The sequence below is a fragment of the Falco cherrug genome, chromosome 6, assembly GCF_023634085.1.
Source record: "Falco cherrug isolate bFalChe1 chromosome 6, bFalChe1.pri, whole genome shotgun sequence".
Taxonomy (NCBI): Eukaryota; Metazoa; Chordata; class Aves; order Falconiformes; family Falconidae; genus Falco; species Falco cherrug.
In genome coordinates, this window is record NC_073702.1 from 61,864,010 (window position 1) to 61,888,880 (window position 24,871).

At 43.9% G+C, this 24,871-nt stretch overlaps 1 protein-coding gene and 1 long non-coding RNA gene across 3 annotated transcripts in view; one reads left to right on the plus strand and one right to left on the minus strand.

The window, feature by feature from the left end:
* Positions 1 to 2,633: 2,633 nt before the first annotated feature.
* LOC114017680 (uncharacterized) lies at positions 2,634 to 6,114 on the plus strand. Its single transcript, XR_003562872.2, has 2 exons — positions 2,634 to 3,648; positions 4,580 to 6,114. It is a non-coding gene; the product is annotated as an uncharacterized LOC114017680 (long non-coding RNA).
* Positions 4,545 to 24,871, minus strand: part of DCBLD1 (discoidin, CUB and LCCL domain containing 1) — a 49,627-nt gene continuing 29,300 nt past the window's right edge. For both annotated transcript variants that reach the window (XM_055714490.1, XM_055714489.1), the window contains exons 6-15: positions 24,024 to 24,157; positions 19,250 to 19,290; positions 17,752 to 17,967; positions 16,898 to 17,028; positions 14,931 to 15,078; positions 14,725 to 14,841; positions 12,709 to 12,799; positions 11,611 to 11,660; positions 9,946 to 10,065; positions 4,545 to 6,890 (exon numbers count right to left, since the gene is read on the minus strand). In XM_055714490.1, the coding sequence (XP_055570465.1) occupies positions 6,373 to 6,890; positions 9,946 to 10,065; positions 11,611 to 11,660; positions 12,709 to 12,799; positions 14,725 to 14,841; positions 14,931 to 15,078; positions 16,898 to 17,028; positions 17,752 to 17,967; positions 19,250 to 19,290; positions 24,024 to 24,157 (1,566 nt within the window). In that variant the 3' untranslated portion in view covers positions 4,545 to 6,372. The remainder of the gene's footprint in view (positions 6,891 to 9,945; positions 10,066 to 11,610; positions 11,661 to 12,708; positions 12,800 to 14,724; positions 14,842 to 14,930; positions 15,079 to 16,897; positions 17,029 to 17,751; positions 17,968 to 19,249; positions 19,291 to 24,023; positions 24,158 to 24,871) is intronic.

Below are 24,871 nucleotides of genomic sequence, written 5' to 3' on the forward strand. Positions count from 1 at the left end.
TTCAGGTGAGCAGATAATGCAGATCGTGAAGGGAGATTTTCCAGTAAGGTCTGTTAAAAATTCCCTGTCTGGTCAAAATTATGGATTCCTGAGGACAGTTCAGGGTGGTTATTCAGGACACAAAAGCCTTAGTAACAGTACTATGTCATGTATGGTGGCTTATATTTTTTGCTATGCTCAAAAATGTTGTGCTTTTACTTAATCAGGTTGTCTCCTCTCTGGATTTCTCTTTTTAATACCTGTGACTGTATAAAAATAAATGGGACTATAATCTCTTGGATGTCCCATTGCAGCTCAGTAGCTCTGTTGCAAGTGTCTGAACAAATAGTAAATAAACTTAGCCCAGGACAAGAGGTCACTGAATAACCTCTGCCTACTGTGCATGGCAAATGTTTTTCAGGACTTACAGATGCATAATAGAGGCCCAGCCTGAACAAATACAGTGAAGTCTGAGTCAAAAAGTCTCCAGATTCTCATGTCTAGACTATACAATGAAATAGCACAGAAAGTCAGATGCTAGGCGCTCTCCTTATCATGGATAACAGGAGGTTTTCCCCAACTCAGGATGTCTTCCCTCTTGCCTTTATCTAGTTTTAGAAATGCTTTATCTGACGCCTTCTCATGTGTCCTTCATGGATGGTAGGATTGTACCGGGGTGGGGGTGGGGGGGTGTTCGGTAAAAGAGGCCCTCAGGAGAGGTTTCTATTTTAAGTTTGAAAGTGATTGTGCTTAAATGGCACCTTCCCTTCAAATAAGCATGTTCCTTGAAACTTCTTCTGTCTTCAATAATTCATAGACATTGCTGCTGCTGCTTCTTCATCATGTTGTTGGTCTTGTTAACCCCACACAGCTATGGCAGGGTAATTTTCAGTATAGTGTCAACAACACTGATGAGTTTCAAATGAAACGATAAATTCTGCTTTCATTTACCCCATGCTGTCTGTTGCAGCGGAGGTTGGAGTTCAGTGCAAGCTTACATCATAGGTGACATTGGAAAGAAAAGGGCAGTATAGAATTTTTATTATGGAAAATAATAAGGAAAAAAGGACTGCAACAACATAACCTTGGCATTCCTTGGGTCCGGACTGATTACAGGCTAGGGGAGCCCTTAAGACACCCACTCGCTGAGCAAACCTAACCTGGTTTTGGAGAGAGGGTGACCAGAAGCATACTGATGGATTTCTACGAGGTTACTTTTCAGTGAGTGCCCGGCCCCCAGGACTGCTGTGAGACCACTGACTCCTTTCTTAGATGTCACAGAACTCTGTTCATTTTTGTGCTTTTTGTTACTTGCCATCCTGGGCTGAATTAGAATGCCCTGGAGAAAAATTACCTGCTTGCCTTCCCTTTGGCAAAAGCCAAGGCACAGGCAAATAATTGCACTTCATTTAGTTTTTATTAACTACCTCAGTGGTGAATTTATATGCATATTTTTGAAGGTGTTGCTGAAATGCAACACTACTGTTTCAAGGTCAGAGGATGTCAGTGTAACTTAGTGTAAACAGTAGTTTGTTATGGCAATAGTGCTTCCTGGCTATGGCTTTTAGAACCCTCAGAAATAGCGAGTGAGTCCTCATATCAGATGACTGCCACCTGTATTACGTGGATACAAAACAGGGGCTTCCTTGGGATGTCACAACAGAGCTGACTTGGAGGTTTCCCTTAATGCTTCTCTCGTTCAGCAGTGGGTGTGGGTCAGAGGTGTGGGCTCTGCCCCTTGGTGATACTGGTCAGCTGCTTTGCTCTGTGGTGCAGAAGCAGGTTAGATCTCCCAAGCCCTGAAAGGCCTCTGGTGCCTTCTGCAATTTTCTGCACGGCCACAAGATCATTTTCCTCCAGTGCAATGGAATGGAGTCCTGGAGCAGCTCAGCTTCTGGAAATGTGTCCAGAGAGTCTCGATGATGGAGCTGCACTGGGGAGGGTGCAGCGATCCTTGCCGTGTGTCTGCATGGGATAGGAGTCTCCAGCACCATGGGGGAAAAAAATCATGCATGTTTTAGTGATAGTGATCCACCAAACAGGTAAGCACAGTTAGGTATCTGTCCCCGTAACAGGACCTACAGCCTGACATTCCCCTCCTGTGTAGGGAATATTTTGTGCCTCAGACAGGGACCCACTAAAATCTGCCCATGATGTGGAGAACTGCCAAATGGCAGGCAGTGGGAGAAATCTGACGGAAGTCTTCCTGGGTTTTAGCCGTGCCAGTAATGCAGACAAGCCATGGGATTCACAGTCTACTTCCCATAGCTGGAATCCAACCTCATGGATGGTTTTTTTTTTAGTGACGAAGCAGGGACCCCTCATTTAAAAACCCTCAGGTGCTAGAGACACAGCCATAACAGCTAAGCTAACGTGGCAGCGGTCACAATACCCATCGGATGCAGGGGATGCAGGTTGGCCCTGCTGCTTTTCCTGCCTTCCCCCATCTATGCAGAGACCGCCGCAGCCAGCGGGCTACAGAGATGATTGAACCCATCCTGTGGATGGTGTCTGGAGAGGGAGGTGGGGCCAAGTGCCTGATCCAGAGAAAGACGGTAAAAGAGAGCAGGGGATGCTATGAGTGAGTGAGTCGACATCTGTTGAGATGGGGAAATCTGGGGAAATCCTAATTCCAGTCTGCAAGTCAAGGGCTAATTTTAATCCGTTGCCTGTTGGGTGGAAAGATTCTGGTAGGTACTAAGGTAGGGCTTAATATCTGATGTTAAAACTCTAGCAACTAAAAGAAACAGGGAAATACTTTTCAGGATTACACTTGACAGGGAAAAAAAAAGCTATTATATTGAGTGTTGGAAAGCACTTGACAGAAGAAATAAGAATTTGCTATTTATTTCCCAGTCTGAGGAGGTGAAAGCAAAGAACATTTGTATTTTTGCTGTGGTGTTTAGGGAACTTTTGTTGTAGCTGGGTTTTGTAGGTTTGTGTGTTTGCTGTTTTGTTTTGTGCTTTTTTAAAAATATAAGGCACTGTCTGGAAATACATGCTAAGCTGTCACTTTTTAGATGTCACAGGCTTTTCAGATGTAGGTAGTGTACATCATCTTTTACACTTTCTTACCTCAAGAGCTGACTCCCTTGGCCAAAGACACGCGCAGTTACAGTGTGTGACCCTGTTCCTGGCAAAGGCTTGCAGTCAAATGCAGCAGGGACAGGCAGGCCCTTACTGCTACGACCAGTTAATATTTAACCGTCATGTGAACTCTGGCTTAGCTTTACTGTTCCACTTTACTGGGAGTGCCTGTTCTGGAAAGAAGTTTGATACAGAAATGCTATTGAAAGTCCCCATTGACAGTTCAGAGCCTGTTCTCATCCAACTTCTAGAGACACTGGAGAGACCCAGGCTAACACAGCACTTTCAAACATGTGAATGTCTCAAAATGGTGCACACTTTAACCTTCGCTGTGCAAGGAAGATTTTTTAAAATCTGTGATGTCTGATAAGGCTGCCTGTGTTATACCTGCAGCTGGTTGTGACGGTGAGAACAGGCTGATGTAGACAAGCTGGAGTTTGGTGTACCAGTATGCGAGAAGCCATTCAGAGGATGAGCGTGAGGATAAGCACTGCCATTGGGGAGGTTCAAGCAGTCCCCTTTCCTTCCTACACCAGGATTTAGTATCCCCACCACCACCACCAGGACAGAAGGACTACACAGGTAGGAAGTTCCCTGGCATATCTGCCGCTAGGGTCACTAAAAACTTCCCATTTCCCAGGCTGAGGTGGAGAAGCCCAAGGCTTTTTGTGTTAACTGCCCTCAGCACTTGCTCAGATGTGAACTATGAAGCACCACAGCTGTGACCCTGAGCTGTGAGCAACGGAGCTGTGGTGCTGCCTCTGTCCCTGTCAGCACCAAGACACAGGGAGGATGGAGATGCTTGGAGGTTTATTTTAACCCATCTTTTAGCAGTTTTGCAGGTTTTTTGTTGGGGGGTGGTGATGAAGGCAAGGTGCAAACTGAGACCCAACTTTTCATTGGGCTAAACCAGCTGTCTTAAGATGGGTTTGAACGGCAGCAGAAATGGGCACATGCTACCAGGAACCCTTTGACACTTGTAGCAAGCTGCAGACGTGCAAAGCACGAGGTGGGGGCATGCAAAAAATTTATTATAATACAAGTAATGTCACCTGCTGCCTTGTCCCGTTGCACTGCTGCGTTATTTAGGTGGGGAGTAGCCCTGATTACTGAACACTGCTTGTTTGTAAAGTGGTAAGTCAAGCTCATTAGCTGTGTGGGTGGAGTATTGGTTTCAGGCTCATCAGGAGGGCATCCTCATCCTTTCCTCAATTATATGCATCCAGCAGCAGGGTTGTTTACAGATGTTTGTTCGTGGGTGCTTCTTCTCTAAAGCTTATGGACAGAAAAGCAGGACTAAATGGGGCACTGAGAGAATCTTTCTTTAGCCTGTCACACTGGGCCGGCAAACTGCAGCAGTACAACCGGCACTTCTGCAGGGCGTGAGGAACGTTTCTTTCTCACCCTGCAGGATATGTGATGAGAGTGGGCGTGCAGCGATAATCAAGTCACTGAGTTAAGCAGCAGGCCTGTGTGACTGATTTACAAATACCAGTGTTCTTTATTTACACAGACATGTAAACAACAGAAGGTAAACAACACCACCCAGCTCGGTCTAACAAACAGGCTGCTGCTGTTTCACTTCAGGACCTGAGGTGTTTCAGACATTTCACAGAACCTGTATTGACAGCAAACACAGGAAGGCTACAAGGTTACCTTGACTCTCCTTTGCACGGGAATTGCATGCGCAGTGTGGCAGCGTGAGGGAATGGCACCGCTTGAGGTTGCAAAACAAGCATATGCGAAGAGCCCGCTAAAAGCCTGCCTTAAGGTTGGGTATCACTGGAGTTAGCAGTATTTGTGAGTAGTATCACTGCAGCACGTCTGGACTCTGACAGCACTTTCCAAACAGACCACAAATCTTTGTTGCATCCTTTGCAAATTATCCCCAGTTCACAGGCAAGGAAAAGGAGGGCCTTCGGATAGCTTCCCAGAGCTCAGGTTTTACTGGTCTCATTTCCCAACCCTGTGCTTTAAATATAGCACCATTCTTCCTTCTCAGAAGCATATCACTTCTCAGCATTCTAGGATAAGCTTTCAAATTCAAAGTGACTCTTCAAGTACTGCAAGTAGAAGGGCAGCGGACAGTCCCAGTTGCTACCAGAAGCTGTTTCACTTCAATGACACCTCTGCTGAAAGAGGAGCCAGCTACTGTGCGATACATTGCACCCATCCCTACGCTTCTTCAAGTTTGTCCAAAAACAGAAGTAAGGGTAACATTAGCTGCAAAAGAAAAACTATTTGAAAATAACTGTGCTGATCTGCTGTCTCGCAAATTTAACTGCAACAGTAAGCCACACGGTGTTTTACTTAGTTGAAATATTTCAAATAGAAATGTTACACTAAATGTGTAAACCAGAAAAATACCTAGTGGAAAAATGAAGAATTCAGGAAATTTGCTGCTTTATGCCAAGGAACAAATTTCCTTATAGTTTAGCAGCAAAAGCATCAGCTAGAGCTTGAATGGGATTTAATTCTCAGCCGTAAATTCACATTTTGGTTTCACACACACTCCCTGAAAAAAAACCCAAACCACCAGATTGGCAGGTGTTGGGCTCATGGTTTGGTTTTTGTTTTTTTTCTACTGCAGGGTGATCACCATGGCTTGAACCCAAAACTGGTTTCAGCCTTTCTACCTGTTTCTAACATGAACAGCAAGTTTGACAGGCTCAGCTCGTATGCTAGATCAAATTGAAGCTTGTAAGAATTGCTGCTAAAAAAGCAGCTGGGAAAAGGTGGGTTTTGAGCACGGTATTTAAATGCTCAGCTGCCTTCTCTTGTGCACATTGTTTGTTTCAAATAGTTTTACTTCTTCTACCCTCCCAGTGAGAACTACAGTGATGCCCTATCTTCAGTTATCATAGGAAAGGAGATGAATCACCACAAACATAAGATACAACATTTACAGCTGCCAGTACAACAGCAGGTAAAATAAAGAGGGAGGAGGCCTGTTTTTCTTAAATAGGCATTTCTGCAATCCTTTTGATCCCCCAGGAGAAAAGGAAACTTAAGAAATTCTCCTTAAATAAAAGCTATGTACAAATTGCACACGTTGCAAATAGAGCACTGAGATCAGTTACAGAAAATAAGATGTACAGTCTTCATTGATAACATCTCTCTTGCTATAAACAGTGATAAACAGCATATGCTTTCTTCAGATGTCAGAACCCAGCAAGACTGCAATATTATGTACACAGGGCTTGTTTGCCTTCTGCCTCCCGCAGCAGAGTCCCTCCAAACTCTGTTTTCACTTCAGAAAGCTGTGCAGTGACGTTCCGGCGCACCGCATCGCTCCTGCTCGGCACATCACAAGAGAGCTGTCATTGCTGTCTGGCTTATGGGCTTTAGGCAGTCTCTGGGCGTTGAGTAACCCTCACTTCCGAGGGCACTGGGCTGAGGTTTCTGGTAGTCCATGCTGTAGCTCACAGAGGTCAGAACACCGTTAACTTTGGGTTTGTCATAGTTTATGACACTCTGGGGTGTCTGATAGTCTCCGTTCCTGCTGTCGGTCTTACAGGAACTAGAGAAGCTGCCGGCAGAAAGGGGGTGTTTCTGAGATGAGACAACAGGTACATTGTAGCCGTTCTCAGAGGAGAAATTATTTTCTCTTGCTATGTGCCGCTCTATGATGGGGGTGGCGTATTCGGGCTCTTGGCTGGCCAGGGGCAGAGCATATTCGTGCCGGTTAGCTCTGTGCGGACAGTGATAGTGATTTTCAAACTCTGAACTCCCCCTTCTTCCCTCATCTTTGGCGTCCATGGGCCGAAAAGTAGATCCTTTCCGTGTTACCGTCCCAGTCCCAATCATGAGAGGCTGCTGATAATCTAAAAGGAAGCATGAACTGCTCAGAGTAAGGCACAGATCGGTGATTTTAAGTATATAACACTTATGCATAGATAGGTATTTTACATTGAAAAATGACTCTGCTATTGTATCAAACATGGTTATCAGGAATGTGAGATAGCCTTTCCCCAACGCTGGTCCTGTTGCAGAATGTGGCAAAAGATCTTCCACCAAGGAGCTCCAATCTGCCATCCCTTTTCCTACTCCCTGCCTGCCTTTCCCCACCTACCCATCCAAATAAATCAACATCATTTCTGGAGTGTACTCCAAAGCCCTGAAAAAAAGAGAGAAGTCAACAAAATATTAGCAACAAACCAGACAAAGGACATTGCATGAAGATCCACAAACAAGCTGTTCTCCAAAACAAGTGTTCTGCTTTAGGAATAATTAAAATGCCCGCAGGATTCTTAAACGAGCCTGACCAAGTGCCGGCTTTATTTAAAAGGCATCTCACAGTAAATGACTGACAAGAAGGAAGAAGTTAGGTGGAACGGCAGCCAAGAAAGTCAAGGGAAGTGTGAAAGGCGCTAAGCCAGCTCAGCACTGCTGCAGGCGCACAAAAAGGGATCAACTGTGGGAGGAGAAGCAGCACCAGCGCTGCTGGAGGGACAGGGCAGTCACCCCAGTCAAGGGGGGACAGCAGGGATAGAGCTGGGGATGGGCAAAGGGCCAGGGCAGGAACATGGAGAAAATGTGGCCTCAAGAAGCCCATGTTTGCACCTCTAGTCGAGGCAGATGCCAGGCTGCCGTGTAAGCAAATCTGGACTAAAAGGGTTTTAAAAAAATCCAGTAAAACTATTATGCGAAAATTCAGTGTTCTTAACTTTCTCGCTTTGGTGCTAGTGACAATCTCTTACGGATACATACAGTGGCCTGAACAGCTCTAGTAAATGACACTGCTAAAGTATCATGTTTTGACGCAGGCGTGAAGAAGTTAGCTCAGTTTCTTTTCTGGCATCGTGGTTCATCTGACATGAGCGTCGGATTCTATTCCATATGTCCTGTGAATTTTTTTGGCAGTTCCTGGCTACCTCCCAAACTTCAGCATGTAGGGTGAAGGTGTTATGATATTTCACTAAGTGGTGCAGCTCTCCCCAGCATTGCGCCGCCATCCCCAGCAATCTCCTGTGCTCAAGATGAAGCATCTCAACTTGCTCCTGGCTGCCTTTGGGAACCAGCAGGCAGCTGGGGATTCAAAGGGAGGGAATCTCAAGCAGCACGTCAACCTCTACGCAAGTTGCGTGCTCTCTGCAATTACATTATTAAATGGCACATTTCTGGGCTGCATATACATTTTTATTTGATGTTTCTTATTTCTGAGGGGACTGTAGATTAAATGCTGAGGCTGGGGAGCTGCCTGGCCAGGCTGAGAGTTAAGACTTCCCATGAGTGTGGCAGGAGGGTAGGATGGAGAGAGCAGAGGCTCCCTAGACATGGCCAGGGAGCCAGACAACCAGACAACCATGACTTGTGAGCAACCTTCATTCACTCCCTTTCCTTCCTGAAATAAAACTGCTCTATAGGTCTCTGCATATTTACATTGGAAGTTTCTGTAAAGGACTGAAACCATCTTTCAAAGATATCCAGGGTAGCACTGTATGGAATTACAGTAATGTGCTGGTTTGGGCTGGGCTAGAGTTAATTTTCGTCATAGCAGCTAGTATGGGGCTTGTTTTGGGTTTGTGCTGGAAGCAGCATTGATAATTCAGGGATGGTTTAGTTATTGCTGAGCAGTGCTTGCACAGGGCCAAGGCCTTTTCTGCTCCACCCCACCAGAGAGCAGGCTGGGGGGGCAACAAGGAGTTGGGAGGGGACACGTCTGGGACAGCTGACCCCGACTGACCAAATTCCATACCATATGATGTCATGCTCAGCAATAAAAGCTGGGGGAGGAAGGAAGGAGGGGGTACATTTGGAGTGATGGCATTTGTCTTCCCAAGTAACTATTACACATGACGGAGCCCTGCTTTCCTGGGGATGGCTGAACACCTGCCTGACGATGGGAAGTGGCAAAAATGAATTCCTTGTTTTGCTCTGCTTACGTGCGCAGCTTTTGCTTTACCTATTAAACTGTCTTTACCTCAACTCATGGGTTTTCTCACTTTTACATTTCCAATTCTTTCCATCCCACTGTGGGGGAGTGAGCAAGCCAGCTGTGTGGTGCTTAATTGCCGGCTGGGCTTAAACCATGACAAGTAACCATCCATTTGTTTTTTAATTTCTCTGCCAAATGCATTGGAGAAATTCTAAGGTATTTCTAAAGTCTAGAAGCTGGAAACAGCAAATTAAATCTTTCTGGAAGACTGTTGATCACTGATCCCATGAAATGGCTGGTCTTGCTAGCCTTTCCAGACAGACTAGACTAGGCAGGGGTAAGATGTGCTAAGAGGATGAATTAAACCATCATCCCTTTGGGATGCAAATAGTACTGATGTGGGGGTTTGCTCTATCCAAACACCTGGAGCCAAGGTAGCACAGGTTTTTTTCCTTCTCTCTCACCTACCTGCTTCCACTTCAGTGGGCCTCATCTCTGAAATAATTCAGGAAAGCTGCACAGGGATCTCAGCACAACTTCCAGCTGGGCATGAAATCCCACCACAAACCAACTAAGTAATTCTTCTATTTGCTCAGCAGCAAGGGGCATTATATATTTTGTTCCATGTCCAGAAACATTTGTGTTTTGTACTGAAACACAAAAATTAAGTCAGCAAAAGCAAACTATCCTGTTCTAGGCACATTCTTGCACTGCATCCATACCTGAACGCCTTCCACGGTTACCTTCAGCTGTAACTATTTCAGAGTCAGGAACTCTTTGCCCACAACTCCATGAAAAAGTTTCCAAAACAGTAGTCGTTTTTACTCCTAATACATTTAGCTGCTTCACTGTAACATCTGGGATGAACACAGATAAATCTGTTCCTGGGTCTCAGCTTGCATGAGAGCTGGAGCCTGTAACATTGCTGGCCCATCCCTCTCCCTGTTACCTGCTCAGCATGCAGAGAGAAATGCATGCGTGGCAGCAGGAGCAATTGTTACCTGCCATGTCACTGGTGACCAGATCTAGTTTTTGTGGTGTCTCCTTCTCATTATTATAGCTAATGGTAAATTCTGTTGACTGATGTCTGGTGAAGGGCTGCTTGATGTGTTTCCAACAACCTATGATAAAGAAATAAAAATAGAAGGCTTATCAGCAAGTTAAATGCTTACAATCAGAAGACTGACCAGAAAGCTTAGGTTTTGGTGTACTCGTTATAACTATATTAAAGTAGTTAAACAGCAAGACTAAAACATGCTGTTTGTAAAAAAAGCCCCCTAGTTTTGGAGGGTGAAAGGGAAAAAGTGAATCACCAACTGGGATTTCCAAGTAAAAACAAAACTTTATAGAGAATTTTCTTGGCCAGAAGGGCTCAAACTCTGTAGGTGCCTGCACTGATGCCTTAAAGTATATCAGTAAAATACCAACTTTAAATCAGTTACCTGCTTTGCCATTGCTTCTGTGGCAAAAATAATGCTTAAAATATCTTTTTTTCACCAGAGTAGTATGGCTTCCATTTCTTGATATCTGAGCACCTGCACTCATCAATTAATTTGTTCTCACGACATCCTTGTGAGACTGAAGAGAAAAAATCCACAGTGTCAGGCACTTGCCTGGAGCCTACAACAGGAGGTCTGCAGAGAGGTGGGTTCAGCTCCCAGCTTTCCAAGTCCCCAGCCCGGTTCACGAAGGCTTAAGGAGGAGCTTGATTTACGCAGTGCACACACACAACAAATGAACTAACTGGGTAAGAGGCTGTCTCCAATTTCTTGGGATTTGTCCTCATTAGCAAGTGAGAAAGGATTATGATGTGACCTTGAAAAATCATATTAGCAAATATGATGTTAAGTACAAATTAATTTTCTAATGAGGGTGAGCTGCAGTGGGTAACAGCATTCCTTTCACTGACGTCAGCACCTGCCGAGGGATGAAATTTCGGAGCCGAGCTATTGCAAGGCACTTGTCAAGAGACATGTGAATTGCTTAGTGGTTTCTTTTTTTACAAAAAGTCAAGATTCAGAAGGATATTCCTGTACAGAGTTGGCTGGCCAGGAAATACAGCTAAACCCTTCCAAGATGATGGGAGAAAGCATTACTGGGCAAGACAAAGAATATACTTCACTGGGATTTTGCAGGCATCTCCTAAACAGAGCCCTCAAGCCAATCCCCTATTCTGATTTTACACATGAAGTACAATTTGGTATTGTTAGGCTTTATAAATATAGTCCCAACCGGGGAGGGTAGCAAGATGAAAATATTAAAGCCATAAAAAGTTATTAGCCCTTGCTCTCTTAGAGAAAAGCAATCCCCTCTGCTGTGGGGAAAAGGAAAGAAAAGCAGCAATTTTCTGCAAAATAGGTATTTTAGAGGAGGGAAGGAAAAGGAGGGCACCTGGGAGCACTCTTACATGCTAATTTATGCACTCTGTATAATAGATCTTTTGCTAATTGCCTTTCTGTCATAGAAACCAAATTATATTGTTTCTCAGGGCACTGTACTAGAATGACACAAGTGGCACTACCGTTTGCTGTTTCCCTGGTATGAAGAGGTGAATTTGAACCAGGAAATGTGCATGCTATTTCATATGCGTTTCATGCTTAGTTGGACAACCCCTTCCCACTGGCCCAACAGACAGGAGAGGACAAAGTGCGTGATTCTCCACTAACCTGATTTCTGAGCACTGGATAATCCATAAGGAAGTCCTTTGGCTTCTCGCCTGAGAGGAGAGGAAAGCGTTTATAAACATCTGCACTTACACCATTTCAGCTTTATACCTTAGTTCCAGCAGAGACAGCCTTTGTGGTTAGCAGCTGAGGACAATGCTTCACTCCGAGTTCCTGCAGGCTGGTGTCTACTAGAACGTAAGGCATGCAAACCAGCATTTTGACATTTCATTTTTTCCCCATCTATATGCAAGTTTTGAGTGCTGGTGTTCAGATTTCTTGGGTCTGGCACTCATTGATTTGATGTATCCATGCCTCTATGTGTCACTCCAGGTTATGTTTCGGGTCTGCTCTTCTGAATTCTTTGGCTAGGTTATATAGATTTTCTAGGTATCCAGGGCAGAGCTGGGTACCACCAGTGATGAAGCAACACCACCATAGCATTGCTTATACTTCCAGATCCTCATCTGCTGACAGAAGCATTTCCCAGCTCTACATGCAAGTGCAGGTTCATGACTGAACATGTAGCAGGAATCACAGTTAGCAGGGCTTCTGCACGTCCTCTGACGTGTGAAATGAAGGGGCTTACTTTTAGCTGCTTACCAGCATACGTGTGCAACTCCTTACAGCTAGGCTCTGCTTTCAGCCCACTAAGTTAAGTGCTGTGACTTAAGGGACTGGGAAGAAGAAACACAACAGGAAGGAAATAAAAAGAAAATGATCCAGATAGATAGCTCAAATCCTCCCTTCAGTGAATTTTTAGTTGGCTTTGGTGTGGAAACTATTTCATCTTGATGGCTTTACACCTTAGTATTTGTGGGTATATGTAGGCTGAAGAGAACAGCTGGTTACATCGGACTGTAAATTGCAGCGTGCAGTTCTGACCTGCTTTGCCTTTGTTTTTGTCTGACTAGGGTAGATAGATGTACAGTAAGAAATACAATTTTCAGAGACACGACATGAGTTCTGCTTAAAAGGCAGACTGTCAAACAGGATCAATTTCCAGCTCCCTGGTAAAGAGGGTCTGGAAAGAGGGCACGTAGCTGGATGTGCTAGCTAGGTAGTCACAAATGCCTCCTATGACAAGAGCCGGTATCTTACCTGCGTAGGGCTGCACAGATACAGATTCCAGAGAACAGGAACAGACACAGCACGATGAGGACAGGGACAATTATAGCTGTAAGCTTTAAGCCTGCATGAGGGGAAAAAAAGAAAAGGATGAAAGTTTAAAAGGCAAATTACTCTGAGGTTGGTAATTTTTACTACAGAGAATACAGCAAAAGGCAGATAATCTTGCAGGAATGCTCCTTGCAGGAGAGCATGAAAATGTAAAACTACAGAACTGCAAGACCACTCCTCAGCCATACTTGGCAGCCATGCACCTATGTGGAACAGTGTTGAGACAAGAGTTAAATATACTTTCTCCTACACTTAACACCTAAATGTGTCCTTACAAAGAGCACTTCTGTCTTATTACACACTTAGGTAACTTTTACAAAGCCACTTACACTCTGTTTTCAGTTGCTTATAAAAATGCCAAATGAGGCTGCAATTTTACATGCCAAGTATCTGGCTCATGTTGAACTGGTTGAAACACTTCAGTCAAAGTAGTTCAAAAATTTCCAGGAATGGTGCTAGGGAAAAACCTGTTTAGCCTCTGTTAAATTCTAACACAACACGGTTTAGAGCAGGGATTAGAAAATTAGCAGTGGGGTGGCTCTTGTGTCAGGAGTGCACCGTTCACTATTCTAACAAACACCAGTCTGTGAGAATAAGGTGGTACATGTGTCCACAGGGTATTTACAATTTAGCAGATGAAATCTCAGTGGATTTAATTTTCAGTGAATGTGGATACAATTCACCATACTGCTGCACAGATGAACTGAGCTTGCTCTTGGCAAAAGCAATGCAGTTTCAGAAGAGCTTTTGTTCTTACAGTGATTGCTTCTTACAACCAGGTTTTTTTAAAGAGACATTTCTACAGCTATCAGTTACATTTATGGGTAGCAGTGTTTGGTGTAGTGGGTGTGGTAATTCCTGCCTGGCTACGGGTCCACCAAACAGTCAGTATAAGCAACAAATTTTGTTTGTTTGCTTTTTAAGATCTAAAGATTTAGCTCCACAACATTAAAGGATGAAGACTGCAAATTCAGGGAGAAGTATGCAAATCAAGGTTGTCTGAGCCCCCATGAACACAGGCATTATGGAAAAGTGTTTAATTACATGCACTACTGTATGCTGCTTAGAGCTAGTGACCTGCTCTGGGAGGAGTCATGATTGCATAGAGAGAATCGCAGAACGGCTGGTGTTGGAAGGAACCACTGGAAACCATCTCGTCCAACCCCCTGCTGAGGCAGGTTCTCCCAGAGCAGGTGGCACAGAGTTGTATCCAGGCAGGTTTTGAATGTCTCCAGAGAAGGAGACTCCACAGCCTCTACGGGCAGCCTGTCCCAGGGCTCTGCCACCCTCAGAGTAAAGATGTTTTTGCTCATATTCAGATGGAACTTTCTGTGCTGCAGTTTGTGCCCGTTGCCCCTTGCCCTGTCACTGGGCACCACTGAAAAGAGCCTGGCACTTTTGTGTGTCCTCTTGATACTTGCCCTTAAGATATATAGATGTAGATGTAGATCCCCTCCCAGACTTCTCCAGGCTAAACAGCCCCAGCTCTCTCAGCCTTTTCTCATAAGGGAAATGCTCCAGTCCCCCAACAATGTTCATAGCCCTCCGCTAGACCCCCTCCAGTAACATTTTTGTGAGACTACTGCCTCACGTACTACCAAAATTATACAATAAAGGAAGAGTGTGAGGAAAAGCTCCTCCAGAAAATGCTGACGAGTGTTCGGTATAGTCCCTTGAGCCACCTGCCAAGCATAGCAAACATGCCAATATGACAGGGAAACCGAACCCTGATGTTTCACACATCAAGGAAAATTAAGGCTTTCAAGCTCTTTCTGTGCCTTAAGGCAAAACCAACCTCCCTCTTCTCCCTGTCATTAACCTTTAATAGAGTCTGAAAGAAAAATTAAAAGTTTTGATTTGTGAAGAAAGTTTAAGTTCACCCAGGCTGGGCTGAAGACATGATGATCCTACAGAAAATGCAGGGCTAGGTAGTGTTACCCAAGTTAGTTTCTTCTGACGGGATGGGCTCCGTAACAGTCCTGTCTTCTTTTCCGAGGGAGGTTTCTGTGCTCTGACTTGGTTTCTGCCACATTGAATGCGTAAACGAACTATTAGCTGCAAAAGAGAAGGGGGCATCAGTGGCACTGTGGTAGCACAGGGGGATTTGGAGGCACCATGCCTGGGGAGCACTGCTTACCCCATACCTTGCATTATTCGACAACCCATCAGCTCAAGCTTCAGTGCTATTCTTTGGTTCCAAGTTTGAGGGATAATTCGCACGTAACGGGCCACTATTGGAGGGATGAAGTTATTCCGTACTATGTCACCAGAGTTGGAGTTGCCTTGGAATACCTGCAACAAAACGTAAGCACATTGTTTGCTCTGTTTTAAAAGTCTCTTTCTTCAAAGTGCTCCTGACATCTGACTTCAAAGATTTTGCATTATCCTAAAATTAATATATTGAAAATCTGAGATACAGCCACAAGATTTTTGGAATTGAGAGTTCTGGAAAGAAATATTTTTTTTTCAGTTCTGACAGATGATTGCATTTTTCTGTTAGCTCTGAGAAGAAAGGCTATCACTCTGTTTCAATTCTGTGTAATTTCTAGTTAATGCATGCTGGTATAATGCAATCATTTTTTATTTAATAGCACTGCAGCACCCTTACTTGGGCAACAGGGGATAAAAATGTAAAAAGAAAAAAATGAAGTGAAGTATTTCTAGACATCTTAGTAAAATGGTCATCTTCCTGTATCAAGCTTGAAGAGCGACTATTAAACTATGTAGTTGTGTCTCCTTTTCCCTCCACTTACACAGGATTTTCCAGAATCAGCTAAGCCCATGTGCAGAACAGTAGTCCTTGCAAAATTAGTTCTTGGAGGTGCTTTTGCATGACCTAGGAAAACTTAAAAGCCTGATGAGATAGGGAAGTGAGCTCAGCATTATCTTAGATAAAATGCCAGGCACATGGGGTTCTGATGGGACAGGTTTTGTCACGCACCTTAGCTGAAACTAAGATCATATACAATACTTCCATAAGATTATTTGTATATAACAAGTCATTGTAGAAATCTGAAAACCTGCAGATTTTTAATGGCTGGCCTTCACAGTTCAGCCACGTTGATTTGTCACTTTTTGGGTCAACACCGCCTCAGTTCAACAGTTAAAAATATTAAACCAGTTGATGTTGCGCAGTGAAATTCCTTGTCATATAAGCTAAGAAAATCAGAGCTAGTAGGAAATCTCTCCACAACTCTACCAAGTTTTTAAAAGCTGCCATCAGGACTGAGGACAAAGTAGAGCATTATCCTGAGGCAAGCCGAAATCATGAGTGAAGGTCTGACTTTGAACCCTGTGGTGGCAGGGAGGGGGGATTTTGCATTTGGGGGTTTTTTTTGTTTGAAAGGAAACAGGAGGTTTTCTGGGGAAAATGTTATCAGACAAACCTGTGTAGCACATCCTTTGTCTGCAGAAACTAGTTGTGCTGCTTTTATCTGTTCATTCTTAAAGTCACTCAGAGCCTGTGAAAGCTGTTGTGTAGACAGGTATTTTGGTGTAAGAGCAGTTACGTTAAGTTCACTTACACCAACTCCTAGCAGATGTAGGCTGTGTGCCCACTTGTGTCACAAGGGCCCCACCAGCGAGGGCAGGGAGCGGTGCAGCTCCTGGTGACTGTAGGGCGGCCAGACAGAGGCTGCGTGTGAGGGTACAGCCCCACCAGCAGCCCTCTGCTTTTACCCCAGTAGGTTGTTTTGCTTGTGGGGGATGGGTTGACCATCCCGGTGCATCCGATGCCGAATCTCATCTTTGCTGGTGCTGTACTGACCACTGCTTCTGCACTGGTACGGTGTCCCTAGTGCAGGCAAATGCTGAGCTGAGCTGAAGACTTGCCCGAACAGCCTGTTGTACAGCTTTAATTACACTGTTCTTTTAAAAGAAGGTACGGATATACACATGCCTCCCTGCGTGTGTCTCACAACTTGGATAGCTTCCTTGTTTCAACAAGCTCACTATCTACTCCATGGCCGTAAATTACACTGGCAAGGACAACCCAAGTCTAGACAAGTCTGAAACTCCTGATCTTTCCTGACAGCGAACGCCTGCCTTTCAAAGTCAAGGCAGCATACACATTATTGCTCTGCATTTTCCTGTCCCTCCCACTTACCCTTACCTTTTCTTCATTGCTCAGAATCCCTTTGTAAGTTCTCCATTTCGAGTTGTTATTTCTGTAGTTCATTGTAAATGTCTTTACGTAAAAGTTCAAATTCAGTGTCGTGGATCCAGAACCAGTAGTCTTAATCCCTTTCAACAAAATGCAAAATAAATTTTCATTTTTTAGGTGTCTGTTATAAAGGAACAATTTCAAATGCAAACACAGAAACCAAAACAATTGGGAGAACTTTGCATTCAGTCTTAATTTATTTTTCAAGCTATGTTGGAACTGAGTTTAAAAGTTGGGTGAAGAATGGGTATCAGTTTTAAATTATGACTTTAAAGCAATGGAATTTTTAATGGAGCCCAAATTAATGACTCTAGAACTAGTAATTGCTTTTTGATATTATGATCCATAACAGCAGTCTTTATATCTCTAGTAGCAACTGTAATTTACATTTTTACAAATAAACCAGGAGTTGGAAATGGGAATTTCTTTCACCTGGGCCAGTTTCAAAGGCTATGACTTTACTGTTTCTTACTGATTCCAGAACTGCACCATTAACAGATCTTATGCAGTCATTTACCAACCATCCAGACTCTACTGGTTCCTGTGTAAGTATTTTGTTCTGAGCCTAACAGCATGTTTACAGATCAGGCATACGTGACAGCTGAGTTCAATCCTGTATCCCTATAGGAAGACCAGTCCTGTAAATAGCCATGACTTTTTAAATAGGAAAATAATAGTCCTCAGTGCAGACCATTTGATTACATTCAACAAAAGAAACACTGCATTAGAGCATTATTAGCTTTTCAGCTGCATTCAGTTTCTTCTCCAGCTGAAACCCCAGCTGCTAATGACCAGTGACATACCTGTTATTCTCTTCTTCTCTCCCAGGTCTATCTCCAACCATTCACGACTGCTGCTGTGGTTAGAGGCCCAAGCTAATCCTGGGACTTGAAGCCAAGCCTTGCTGGGAGACCACTGGAAAAGTTGCCCAAATTCGTTGGTCTCCTCCCAGTAGGAAGATGCAGTAACCTGGCTCTTGGAGAGGAATCCATCTTCTAGACTGAGAGATTTGTTGCAGCCTAGGAGTCCCCACACAGACAGGCAGAAGGAGTTATTTCGCGTTTTCACAGCGTATTTTTATATTAGGCTAGCAACATATGAAGACCACCCACAACAGCAAAGTCAGATGTTGCTTAATCTAGTGCTAGCCTGATGCTCTCCGTTAGCTGTAGTGTTTGCCAGTCAATTCGTAGTGGATGATCCAGTACCAGAGCGCTGCGGTCCCTCTCCTTTACCAGTTTAACTCCTACATACATGACACCTTCCGACTACATCTGCTATTTTTGCCATTTTGGTTTTTAATCTCTGCAGTTTTGTCTCATTCCTGTGAAGATTTCTTGTATTTTAATATAATGTTTCAGAAGGAAAATTTTAATATTTTGAGATTGGCATTAACTAATTTTGCTGTACAAAACATTTCTCAGATGAAGGCACTGTACCGAAGGGAACACTTTACTGTAAATATTGCATGATTCTCACCTGCAATTAGGGCTAGAAAAGTTACTCATTAGAGTAGCTCCTTGATGCTGCTGCCAAGAGGTGATATCATGAAGATAATAGCTGCAGGTAAGTATTACAAACTCCACCAAAGAACCCACAAAATTTCTGCACATCAAGGTTCTTCACAGAAAACGGGCCAGTGGAATAAGGTTTCAATGAAGTTAAAAATAATTCCCTGGCAGTTTCAAAGGCCTTTACGTGCTCTACAGTTTTCAGTGGAATAGTAAATGATTTTATCTCAGATGACTGAAATATAATTCAAATGAACAAGCACAAAATTCCCCCCCCCCCCCTTTGCTATGTTTCATGCAAATGAACAGCCTGACAGATTAAAGATGCTTTTGCATCTTGGAAAGTCATAAACAAAAACTCGTTCTGTATCAGTGCAATGTAAATATATTTTCATTCCTCCTATGTTTTCGTTCTCCTCTTGTATAATGAAGATGGAATTTATAAATGTCTGAAGAGAAACTGCTTTCATTTTCTGTCACCTAAAGTACATAAAAATGGGATTATCTGATTGCCATTTTTCATATGCTGGCACCAGAAATGTAACAGCAGAATACTATTTCTGTTGCTCGTCTATGTGCGTATGACCTATTCCTATTCTGCTTCTTTCTAGCTCGCTTCACATCCCTTCAATTTTTTTATTCACTTGCCAATTCTAAGAAATTGCTGTCCTAAAATATCTTTCCTAGACACAGCCTGACATTCTCCTGATTACTTTTCAAAACTTTTAGAGAAAACACTTACATAAAAAGGTAAAATTTGGATAGCTAAAAATAAAGCCATTATTCTTACCATTTGAAGTAAATATAAACCGCTTATCTGACAGCGAACCACTGCAAGAAAAGAAAACGGTAATTGAGCCTTTCGGGAGGTGGCCACGGGAATGCCGAGGTGCAGTTGCAGAACCACTGTCTATCTAGCAAAATCTCTGGCCGGATAGCTGCTCGCTGCGCTGGCTGGTTACTGACCCCAGTGAGAGCACTCCTGCGCATCTCTCACCGTGACCGAACCCAGATCAGCTCGTTAATAGTTTGGAGCATTTGCTATGCTTTAAACTGCCTCCCCGTCGCATCAGCCTGCAACTCTCGCCACATGTTTCTCCTTTTCTCCTCTGCATGGGCCCTGTACTGCTGTGGGAATGCTTTCCCCTTCTGCTCCTCTGGCCAGCAACAGAAGAGCGTTCAAAAGAGCCAGGATTGGGAAAGCGAACCCCTGGAGCCTGGAGCCCCCAGTGGTGCGCGGCTCTAGCGCTGTGCCCAGGTCTCCTGTCACCAACAGTACCTTCAATGAGAACAATGTCACCAAAACCAGTGACTTTCTATTAGTCTAAGCCCACATCTAGTGAGAAGCAAATCCAGTCTCAAGCACTGTGAAAGAGTTAACGGTTGCTTGATGGTGACTAAACAATGCCAGCTCTGGCCATTCCTACCAGGGCTACAGGTATATCATAGCCAGACCAAATAAAAACTACTCCTTGTTTTAACACAGATGGGCATCAGTTCTGTTATAACCACAACCAACAGCTCCCATCAGGAATGGTTCTTTTTGCTTCATTAATGGGAGAACATCTATGGCTCCCCTTTTCTTCCTCCTTCTGACACGCCTGCTTTGCTTCAGGAGAAAAAGCATTTCTTGGGCCGCTCCATACAACCCGGCACGATGCAGGGCAAGATAAAATCACCACTGTAAGGGAAAGCTGAGCTTTCCTTGGCCTCCCATGGAGCTGCTTTCTGATTGCCCACGAGATGCCCCTGAGGTTTCATTCCAGAACTGATGACTCTGACTGGTTGCCTATTAAAAACAAAAGCCCAGGTTTTAATGTGAAATTAGTTTGGATTTCTTGAAAATCTGACCCCTTCAACATCGCTTCAATTAGCTGCATGCATCACTTGCCCCTTTGAAAAGCCTTGGCCAGTGTGACTGAGCAGTAAAACAACTTCTGCACTTAAGCATCAAGACAGCTCCCTTTTGGGCTGCCCTTTGTTGTTGGCCAGGAAAATTTCCCCCCAGGTACTGTCTGTGGGCTAACAGCCATGCACACAGCTGTATGTTTCGAGAGCGCTGCAAACAGGGAATAGGAAAGTGGTCCCACGTCAAGGTCAATAAAAACACTGCCTCTTTTTGTCACTGAGGGAAAACTAATGACTACAGGCAAACGAAGCCCTTCAGAGACGACTGAGGGCACTGGGAGGGAGCTGATTTATTTGGGCATGTAGGCGGTAGAGCAGCTAGAAGGAGATACTCAAGCCCTGCCTCCCACATCTTCCCCCCAGGCAACCCTCAGGGGCGATCAGATGCACTCTGCTCTTTTCAAACCAGTTTGACATTACAGCCAAACCAATTTTTTCTTCCTTAGTGAAGCAAAGCAATCTGTTTCAAGAGAAAAGAAGAAAATAAACACCTATCGTGATCAGTAAGACCTACCCAAAACAGAAATCACAGCACTCCTCAAATACTCATTTATGAGATAAAGCTCGGTAATAAAAAAGTCACCCAGATTCCTTTCAAATAGAGGGCTACAATTTTAGCAAAGAAAGGGAGGAGGTCAGCATTTCTAAGGTCTATGAAGCTATGAAATCAAACTGAAACATTTCTGCTGTAATTCTGTAAGTCACCGAAGAGGACAAACTAATTCAGTAAGTGGTAATTCATCAGCTTCCTAATGTGACAGGTGGCATTTGTCACACAAATTTCACTTTGTCCTTTAAGGGGTGGTATTGCCCCATGCGCCTCATTTTTCTGACAACCTTCAGGATCCTGCCTCACCAACAGTACCAGTGGCAGGAGTGCATGGGAGACCTGTGCCAGCAGCTCTGCAAAAAATGGATGCTGCTTCCCATAATAAATTTCTGTTAGCAACAAATATTTTTTTCCCCCCAGAGTCAGCCTCAAGCAAGCTTTTTACAAGCAGTGCAGGTTAACCCTGAATTTCATCTTTCACAATTCATGAGCATGCCGTTTCTCACATTTTCAAAGACAAATGATTTGACGTGCACAGATGTACAGACACAGCCCAGGGCACATTACAAAGTTACCCCCCCCCCCCCCCTGTTTGTACTGGGATATCAGAACTGCCCAATAAATCCAGCCACTTGATCTTCATTATAGGATTTGCAGGTGCAGGTCCACGCATGGATCATGAGAACTGAAAACCTCACAGATGCTGGAGTGTCACACGTGCACTGAAAAACGGAGTCTGGGAGGCCAAGGTCAGCTCTTGCGGGCTGGCAAGTGAGCCATAGCTCCCCTGTCACAAAGCAGGTATTGAACAGCTCGATGCACTCCAGCAGCAGCTTCTGATGAGGTCAATTTCAGCTCAAGTCACTAAATAATTTAAATTTTTAGTACTAAAATCTGCTATAAAGGATATTTAAAAAACTTGAGTAAGCTTTTATTTAAGGGCATCTAAAAAGCTCTTAAAGCACTGCTGTCCAAGCACCAATTTTTTATCGCTGGCACTGGCTGTGTCACAGGAATTTCTTGCAGCACATATGTACCACGGGCACAGGGAAGCTGTGCAGCTTTGGAAATACCTCTTCTAAAAGCCTTTTTAAAAACATGAAATGCATTGGTTCATTTGCTTAGTAAACAGGCCCACTGTTTCTAGGAACACTTTTTCATGTTTTGAAATAAAAGGACTGATTTCCCTGCATCCTCCAAATCCCTTCTCCTGGGATAATGGGCTCACACCAGCAGTTCATCTGCTCCTGGGATTGTCCCAGCTGCCAGGAGCAGCAGAAGCATCCTGGGAAGTGCTGCGCTCATGGTCCCATTTTTCTCAAAGTCCATGCCATCTAGTTTCCAGGCATCCAACTCAGTATGAGCCCATTTACCTATGGTTCCCTGTATCAACTGTAGAAAGCCCAAGTTGTCTCCTTGGGGCAATTCAGTTCCTTCAGGATGTACATCATGCTGGAGAAGTGCCTCTGTCTGTCTCGGTATGCAGGAGAGCTAAGGGGGCTGCGCTTCTCGTTAGAATGCTCTCTCAGGGGCCTCACATTAAACGGGCTAAACCCAAGCCATAAAGGCTGGCTTCAGCCTGGAAGTGCACGTCTCAGCTCTCCTTCACATAAATGGGATTTTCCCACTTGATGTAATACAAGTAAGTTTGCATATCTGTGGGTATTTCTATTACTCACATGAAATGCATAGGATATTTTGTCAATAGCAACGTTAAAAGGATGCTTGGCAATTAAGGTGATGGGTTAATTATGCAAACAGTGGTTTTCCCCAGCACATGTACATTTGCTGTCTTACACGCTTCATTCATTGTCCACTAGCTCTTGTACTGTGAAAAAAATACAAATGGGAATCCCAGCTGCCTTTCATTGTAACATTTTATGTGCTACTGTCTAAGTTACTCCTGGGATTCTCAAGGATTGCGAACATACAAACATATGTAAACCATTCTATTACGTCTTTAGATATGGCACAAAATATTTAAATCAAGGTTGCACTAAACTGGCATATGTGATGGAAAGAATTTGTATTTTTGTTTTACAGAGGGGCTCGGTGTCTGAGCTGAGGTCTCAGTCCTGCTTTGCTTGAGACAAGTTTATATTACACATTATATGTCTTTGGCAATTAACTTTCAAGAAAAACAGAAAATACTTAGGCTTTACAGGCCTTTGGCTAGTGGTCTACATGTTACCCAGCTTTGTATACTCCAGTGCTGTTATATATAAAGCATTTCAATCTGGGCTGAAGTTTAAGCACAGCAACAGACCAAATGAAAGCGGTTCTTTTTTTTCCATGAATGAAACCATGATTCTAAAATTGTCAGAAGGGTGTAGGGAAATCATGGGGAAAACAGGAAAAAAGTATAAAAAAGACATGTTCCCTTAGCTCTTGTAGGCTATGGGACTCAGGAGATTTCCCTCCCTACAAAAAAAAAAGCCTCATGAAAAACCAGATAACGTTTGAAAATTAAAAAGTATAAACCAACAGGAATGACAGAGGCAGTTGCTGGAAGGACTTAATGTGCTGGATAGAGATTAGAGGATTTATTTCTACCTCAACAACAGTACAATTAAAAGTCAGAAGATAAGTGGTAAATATAACAACCTTGCTATAAATACTCTAAATGAGAAAAACTCTGCACATGTCGAAAACACAACATTTAAGAGGTTGTTCATTAAATCCCCTACGGATCAACAGCATTTTTTATTTATTCATTCTTCCTAGCTTTTTTTTAAACTTTAACATGAATTTATCATGATTTATTAGCACATTGATTAAAGGTGTTTGTTGCAGAACATCATACTTTAATGTATCTGCTAACAAAGTGATTTGCAAATATGTTTTGGAAGGAATAGAAGGCAAAGAAAGAAAATACCACCCTACATGGTACAGAGCCACTGAAAACTTGGAACATTTTCCTATATGCAATGCCAACACCATGTTAATAAAGCTGTAGGAGCAAAGGCCAAAAGCCCCTAGACCCATATCTAACACTTTTTCCTCCCCCAAAAATCATCCGCACCTGCTTCTGCTGATCTGGGCAGTGCACTGTGCCCTGGGGGTCGCTCCCCGAGCCAGCCCTGCCAGCGGTACTCACGGTACTCACTCATGCGAGGGGACACCGTTGGCGACAACGCCTTCGTAGTGGCTGATGCCCTTCTGCTGGGTGACGCTGATCTGACCGCCCAACTCATCCGCGATAACGCCTGCATGTATCGCTGACTTGCACAGCAGCGAGGTCTGAAAGGCAGAAGCCGCCAGAAGCCAAAGCTCAGAGGATCAGTCTGACAAACTGCTAATGCTTTCACTTCCAAGCCACTTTTATACAGGTGTTACAGCTCATAAAATCCAGCAAAGGATCAAGAGGAATAAGAGGCAGGGGAGCGAGAAAGAACAGTAATCTTTTGAAAAAAATAATGTTTCCAAAAGTCACCTTCCCCCCCCCCACACATGAAAAAGCAAATAATCCGCTTCTAAGAAGGTGCTGTAAGATTGTAACCTAGTAAATATTGTGTCACTCCTCAGGAAAACAAAGTCAAAGGCAACGGCAACTCTTCTTTGCAAAGACAAAACAGTAATTACTTGATGGACTGGCCTGAAGGCAGACCTATCTGTTACTGGCCTTAGAATTTTGAGTCACGTTAGGAGATTTGGCTGTGATGACTGGCTACTGCTGGGTTTTAAGTACAGCCCATTTGCCAGTATTTGAGGTGGGATAATGCTGAAAAATACAGGCAGAACAACTTGTATGCCAACTAGGTAGCAATAACATACCACTGGGCTAGGTGAGAGCAGTAAAGTGCCAGTGCAAAGATGCAAAGGAGACATTCCCAGGGGCTACTGGCAGAGACTGGTTTCATTCGGGGCTATGCTACTCAACAGGCTGGGATGCCAAGCTGGGGTGCTAGGCTGTCCCCTTGAAGGAGTGCTGGGAAGTGTGGGGACACAAAGGCA